The sequence below is a fragment of the Carlito syrichta genome, unplaced genomic scaffold, assembly GCF_000164805.1.
Source record: "Carlito syrichta isolate Samal-C Ts95f unplaced genomic scaffold, Tarsius_syrichta-2.0.1 Scaffold301807, whole genome shotgun sequence".
NCBI lineage: Eukaryota > Metazoa > Chordata > Mammalia > Primates > Tarsiidae > Carlito > Carlito syrichta.
In genome coordinates, this window is record NW_007245903.1 from 451,973 (window position 1) to 459,389 (window position 7,417).

Consider the following 7,417-nt stretch of genomic DNA (forward strand, 5'->3'; position numbering starts at 1 on the left):
ATGCCCATGCACATAATCTCACACCATAGGGCACGTGATGTAGATTTTGTCATTTTCAGCAAAAACATCTGGTGCTTCCCTAGGTCAATGTTTCCTCCTGTGTATTGGCATAGTTCCATTTCTCAAGTCCAGCTTGAGAATATTGCAGATAGGATTCTGGTGCTCAAGCAAGCAGAGCCAGGGACTACATCTGACACATTCAGTAAAAATGTATAAGTGAATGACTGGCTGGTCTTTAATAGGATTAGCTCTCTTTGGATGCACTGAGTCATTTAAGTCATGAAAGCAAACCTGCTGCCCAAGAGGTCTGAAGATAAGGAGGTTATATGTCCAAGTCAGATCCATTAAAAAACTCCACATGGACCGGGTCACAGTTGATAAGGGATTCCTGAAATATGTTCATATTGGAAAGCCTTTAAAGACTCACAACTTTAACTCACTTTAACAGATTGGAAAATTTGGAATGAAGACATGTGGAAAAGAGGGAAGGACAGCCATGCTTGAAAGAATCACTTCAAACTGCCTACACATTGTTTGCCGTTACGAGCACCAACGTGCTAACCAGACTCCAAACTATCTCATAGTTTTCCCAAGAGCTCTTAGAAATGCCAGGCCCTGGATAAAAAGGCCTGACTTAAATGTCTCCATTAATCTCTATGTTTGGATTTTGCCCATGCTAGTGTAACATGAAGATACCAACTGAAATTTCTTTGCTTCAAATCTTCCCCTCCATTCAAAAAGCAGCCCAGACCTCAAGGTATGATCTCCCATAGCAGAAAAGAGAGACAATTTTTGTTTTTTTATGCCAGAACAATCTCTAGATTCTTATGATAGAGAAATAGTCTTGAATGCTGTATTAGTTTCCTAGGACTCCATAACAAAATGGGTGACTTAAGCAACAGACATTTAATGTCTCACAGCTCTGGAGTCTGGAGTCTGGAAGTCCAAGATTGAGGTGTCTAAGGAGTGGTTTCTTTTGAGGTCTGTCTTGAATCCTGAAATCCAAGATCAACGTGTCTGCAGGTGTGGTTTCTCCTGAAGCCTGTCTTAGATCCCGAAGTCCAAGATGAAGGTGTCCACAGCTGTGGTTTCTCCCGAGGCCTGTCTTAAATCCTGAAGTCCAAGATCAAGGTGTCTGCAGCTGTTGTTTCTCCTGAGGTCTGTCTTGGATTCTGAATGTCGAAGATCAAGGTGTCCACAACTGTGTTTTCTCCTGAGGCCTGTCTTGGATCCTGAAGTCCAAGATCAAGGTTTCCACAGGTGTGGTTTCTTCTGAGGCCTGTCTTGGATCCTGAAGTCCAAGATCAATGTGTCTGCAGGTATAGTTTCTCCTGAGGCCCATCGTGAATCCTGAAGTCCAAGATCAATGTGTCTGCAGGTGTAGTTTCTCCTGAGGCCCATCGTGAATCCTGAAATCCAAGATCAAGGTATCCACAGGTGTAGTTTCTCCTCAGGTCTGTCTTGGAGCCTGAATGCCCAAGATAGAGGTGTCCACAAGTGTGGTTTCTTCTTAGGCCTCTGTTGGCCTGTGATAGCCACCCACTCCCATGTCTGCACATGGCCTTGCCCCTCCTTGTTGGCACGACCTTATATCTTGTTTTGTGGATGGCCACCCTTTTCCACCTCTGCACATGGCCTTAACCTTCCTTGTTGCCATGTCCTCTCACTGCTGTTTGCTCATCCTCACTGTCTCTTTATGTGTCCTTGTTTCCTCTTCTCATCACAACACCTGTCAGATTGGATTTAGACCTGCCTTAAAGCCTCATTCTAACTTAATCACCTTCTCAAAGGCTCTGTTTCTAAGTACAGTCACATTCCGAGGTACTGAAGGTTATGGTCAAAGGAGACACAATTTTCTGTTTATAATAAAGACCAAGGCACATTTGATTTTGCAGTTCTGTGTTTTCTGAAAGAAAAAATAATAATTACACATTAGTTGTTTAAAAGCTCTTCTCACAATGGATACAAAGCACTTGCTATCTCAAGTAGGGTTGCCAGAGTTATCAAGTAAAAATACAAGATGTCAATTTAAATGTGAATTTCAGCTACACAAATAATAATTTTTTAGTATTACTACATCCCACAGAATATTTGGGACATTCAAATTTAAGTAGACATTCTGTGTTTTATGGGGGAATGTTAGACTCAGAAAAACAGGATGAAGAATGTGATCAGAAGCCCTTCATGGTTCCCACACATGGTCCCATCACCAGGTGAACCTCCTGCTTGGGAAACAACCACACCCCCACACGAGCCTGGGAATCCAAAAGCAGAGAGACCCTGATCTGACTCACCCACTGAATTCTCAGAGAAGTCAGCTTTGCAGGGTGTCCTGGGACAGTGCAGGACACTGACTAGCATAGGAACAGCTGTTCACATAGGACAAAGGCAGGGTCTCAGGTCGCCACCCCGTGCCCCACCACAGGACATGCACCTTCTTTTTCTGTGGTTCCAAAGCTAAAGGGTTCCTGTGACTGCACCACAGGTGCAGAGGTAGGCTGGGTGGTGTGTGGCAAGCCTGCGACTAGAGGTGGTCTAGGCAGGGCAAGCCTGCAACAGGCTCTTTGGGTCAAAGCTGAATATTTTTCTTGCAGCCCTGCAACTGAGGTGTTTCAGAGTTTATGGAGCCAGGGTGGTTCCTGACAGTGTGGCCAGAAGCAACCAGAGAGCACCAGGGACAAGCTAGTCCAAGAAAAGTCATGTGTCTAGATGCCATTAACCAAGCACCGAGACTAATCCTTGGCAGGCTCCTCAACAATACGTTAACCCTTCTGCAACTAAGAAGCCCCATACCCTAAAAAGAACAGCCAAAGGCAAGAAGGGAATCGTGAAGGGACTACCAGTCAGAGAGATGCTGGGCTTTATACTGGAACTAGCTGAGTAGTAAGGAATTGTGAAGTGACTGCTAGCCAGAGAGACACTGGACTTACACTGGAACCAGCTGAGTTCACCTTGAATCTATGGAAGTGTCATTTCCATCTTAGCCGTTGGTAAATCAAAATTCTCTCTCATAAACTGCTGAAGTTGGCTGTTTGAACCTCAAAGTAAAGGGTAATGTTTACTCTCACTACAATTCAATCCATTGCCCATTGTTTGAAAGCAGTTTTGAGTCACAATACTGCCATGTAATGTTTTAGCTCTCTAGCCAAGAGGAACCCATTTCGTAGTTTAAACTCTGATTCTTTATCCAGAAACAGACTTTCTAAGACGTTTCCCACCAAAGGACTGAGTCCTGTCATATCTACGCTCTCCACCATCAAAAATAAACACAAAAAAACACAGTAAAATTTCTAAGTAGCTTTCTCTTCTTGTGGCAGGAGCAGAAACAGTAGAAAACGAAGTATATTTATTTTTATTAAGAAATTTAGAGTTTAAGATTACAAAAGAAAAAAAAAATCCCTCATGCAGAACTACTGCCATCTACAGGCCACATCTCAGTACTACCAATAAGTTTTTGGTCAAGCTAAATGGTTATATTTAAGTGCTAGAGATTAATTTTTAGGCATTTGCATTTTCCTTCATTTTTTTTAGATTCCTAAATAAACTTTATTGTCACTCCTTAAGTTATATATGAGCCAAATAAGGTATGTAGATCGACTTAGGTTATATGAAAAGTTAAAACATTACAACGTTTAATTTGGAGTATTTAGTTAGAAAAGTACATTTTAAACGAATGAAAAAATAAGCAGCCCATTCCCCTCCTTCCCCAATATAAGTTTGGCGAATAATATTTACAATCTTAGATGTTAAAATACTGTATTATAAATTCACAAAAGGTCATTTAGTGAATTATTATGAAGTCAATTTTAAACTAGCTGATCTACAAAGTTACTGTTTAGATAAATAACAAGTTAAATAAAAATCACTCCTAAGGTTAAGTTTTCTAAATCACAATATTATCTTTATTAAATAACAGGTGGGTTGTAACTATGAAATTCAATTCTAGGCCGGGCTTGGTGGCTCAGCCTGTAATCCCAGCACTTTGGGAGGCCGAGACGAGTGGATTGCCTGAGCTCACGGGCTCGAGACCAGCGCAGACAACTTAGTGAAACAATAAATCAAAAACTTAGCTGGGTGTGGTAGCACCTGTAGTTCCAGCTACTTGGCAGGCTGAGGTGGAAGAATTCACTGAGACCAGAAGGTCAATGCTGGGGTGGCCATGAGTGTGCCGCTGCACTCCAGCCTGGGCGACAGAGTGAGACTCAGAAAGAAAGAGAGAGAGAGAGAAATTCTAGGAAATTAGCAATAGAATAACTTCCTATTTCTGAATATTTCTAAATTATTACATAACTCCCAAGTTCTAAAAAACAACAGTCTGTGGAATACTAAAAACAAAATCGAAAACTTTGCAGCATGACATTAATATTACATAGAAGTAAAAATTCTCACATTTTTAAAGCCAACAAATAACATAAAGTCAGAGTTCATGTCCTTTGGGGTCTTTCAAATGACAAATATTATTTGCTTCATTTGAAACAACAACGTTGATTAGAGTCAACTCTCCTCATTGACTGTTGGTTGTAGTCTGCTCAGGCATCCTTAACAGAATGCCCCACAGCGGGTAGTTTAATCTACTATACACACACACACACACACACACACACACACACGCACGGACACACATACATACATTTTTTTTTTCTTGCAGTTCTGGAGGATGGAAGTTCAAGATCAAAGCACTATCAGGGTGGTCTCTGGGGAGGCCACTCTCCTCAGCTCCCGTGGCCTTTCCCCTGTGCTTACCATCTCTGGTGTCTCCTCCTCTTCTTATCAGACACTAATCCTGTTGGATTAGGGCCTACACCTATGTTGTTATTTGCCATTAATTACCTCCTTAAAGGAACCATCTTCAAATATAGTCACATTGGGTGCTAGAGCCCCAACACGTGAATTTGCACGAGACAGTTCATAAGACTGATATTGAATTTAACATATTGCTCAGAGACACAAAAATGAATTGGCATCTGCGTAGAAGACTGAGCTTTAGTGGATAGAAAAAGAGCTGCCATATTTTACCAGGAGGTGCAGTAAAGTTTAATATGCAAGGGAAATGAAGTATCTTTATTTGAAAATAAGCCTTGTGGAACAAATCAAGTAAATGCTGGTATTAAAGTTCGGGGATAGTAGGGGATAGGGGTTCCCTATGTTTCTGGAGGAAGTGGACGGGGTCTGAAATTGTGGACAGGAAAGGTGAGCAGCTTCCGGGAGTTCACGTCTCCAGGCCTGGATAACGTGCACAGTCCTCCTGTAGTGTGCACAATGGGCTCCCCAGCACAAGGGCTCTTGGGTGGACATGAGGAATATAAGAAATACAGGCCATCATTCAGTGAGTAGATGTAACTGCGGGTGCTCATGTCTGTGGCCATCTCCAGTGCCGGGGACCCCTGACTTCAAGGGCTTTTTCTTTAAGAATGCCGGGGGCCCTCGCTCCCCTCACCCCCAATCATTCTCCTATGCACAATTCAGCACACCCTGGAAATTATGCAAGGAGACATTTTTCTAACTCATCAAAAACCAATCCTTTTGTACTCTTCCCTCTGGCGATGAATGTACTGGCACATTTACATTACTGAGGTAGTCCCCAGAGTGCTGGCTGCCACAGTAAATCAGGATATTCTCCAAGGAGACGTGGCCTTTCCACGTGTCTACCTGGATGTTTGACTCTGGTAGATTCCACCACAGAAGTGAAGAAGAGTGCCAGGCGCAGCGCTCCACAGTCAACCAGCAATGAAACCAGCCGACTTTTCTCCTGGGTTACAGACAATAAAGACATGGCAGTTGGGGCAACCCCTTTGGGTCCCCTCCCACTGTGGGAGCTTTTCTGTTCTCTCAATAAATCCTGCTTTCTTACTTAAAAAATAAATAAAGAAATAAATAAGGACATGGCGGTTAGGCACTTAGCAGTGAACAGCTCAGTCTTCTTGAGAATTCTTTCCGGTTCCTATTAATTTGTTTGGGGATTTTAAGGTTACAATGGGACAAGTACCAAGTTATTCAAATAGATCCACTATGTACAAGTGTCCTCCTGCCCGATGGAACTATCCATTGCACTGAGTTAATCCCCTGATTGGTCTATTTGCCTCATAAGGATTAGTGTTGGTAAGGATTTAACTGCAATTTTCAATTAATTATATTTTTATTAAGTCGCCACTATGGATTTTCCCCACTGGATAGAATGCTCCTATAAATCTAAAACAGAGGCAGCATGCAGACACTACTTTTGCACTTTCCTTTTTAAGTGAAGAGCTGAGTGGTAGATCTTGAAGTACTGGCCTCCATATCCAGGGAATTAGGAAGAGAATCATGTGCCCCAAGGCATCCATTGTATGTCACAGCTTCACTTTCTCCTCTGCCTCTAAATTGACACTAGTTCTACATAGTGCTTGAGAGTTAAGCAAATTGTCACTCAAATCATTTGGGCTCTATGAACCTTAAAACCTATTTGCAAAAGTTCTCTTTTCTCTGTGTACTTCTATGAAGCTTCTGATGTCCTTCCATAGAGAAATTCTTCATCACGATTAAAAAAAAAAAAAAGATCAAGTAACAACCAGAATTGGTTTCCTTAAGCAGCGTCTTTTGCAAAATAGTCCTTCATGAAGTCTAATAATTTTTTTTCTAAAACAGCGTCTTGCTCTGCGGTCCAGGCAGAAGTGCTGGGGCATGATCATAGGTCACTGCAGTCTCACACTCCTGGGCTCAGGTAATTCTCCTGCCTCAGCCTTCCGAGTAGCTGGGACTACAGGTGCACACCACCACACCTGGCTAATTTTTATTATTTAATTAATGCATTTTTTAATTAATTAGTTTCTTTGTTTTTGTGGAAACATGGTCTTGCCATGTTGCTCAGACTGGTCTTGAACTCCTGGCCTCAAGCAATCCTCCCAAAGCTCTGGGATTACAAGTGTGAGGTACTGCGGCCAGTCAGAAGTTTATTTTCTAAGGCATACCAGAGGATGCGACGGTGAAATGTCCCCCTTCCATTACACCTCTCAGGAAAATGGAATATAACGTGTTTGGCTTCACCCACCGTCAGAAATCAGGCGGGGGAAGAGACCAAGCAAACTGCAGGTTGTCAGGGTCACGGGGTTCTCAATGCATGGAACGCTCACTCATCGCACACCAGGAGGGACACAAGAGCCCGGGGAAATGCTGACGCACGTCTCCCGGGTCGAGGTGCCCTGGACACAAGGGGCGCCCCGGCGACTTGGCGGTTACCCTGGCCAAGGGCTACGTGTCCACGAGTCTCAGCTGCTCACGGTGGCACTGCTCCCGGGCACCTCCCGCCTTTGTAGCTCCCGGGCGTGGGACACCTAGCAGCGGGCGACGACGTCCGGGTGTCACGGGGACAGCGCCGCGCAGGACGCGGGCGCGCGGGGCTCGCAGAGGCGCAGGGCCGGGGGCGGCGTTCGGGCGCTGG

The 7,417-nt window shown here is 43.6% G+C and overlaps 1 protein-coding gene across 1 annotated transcript in view; it reads left to right on the plus strand.

The window, feature by feature from the left end:
- Positions 1–2,136: 2,136 nt before the first annotated feature.
- NT5DC1 (5'-nucleotidase domain containing 1) overlaps positions 2,137–7,417 on the plus strand; it is a 141,980-nt gene continuing 136,699 nt past the window's right edge. Inside the window, exon 1 of the mRNA XM_021711006.1 lies at positions 2,137–2,213. Within this exon, the coding sequence (XP_021566681.1) occupies positions 2,137–2,213 (77 nt within the window). The remainder of the gene's footprint in view (positions 2,214–7,417) is intronic.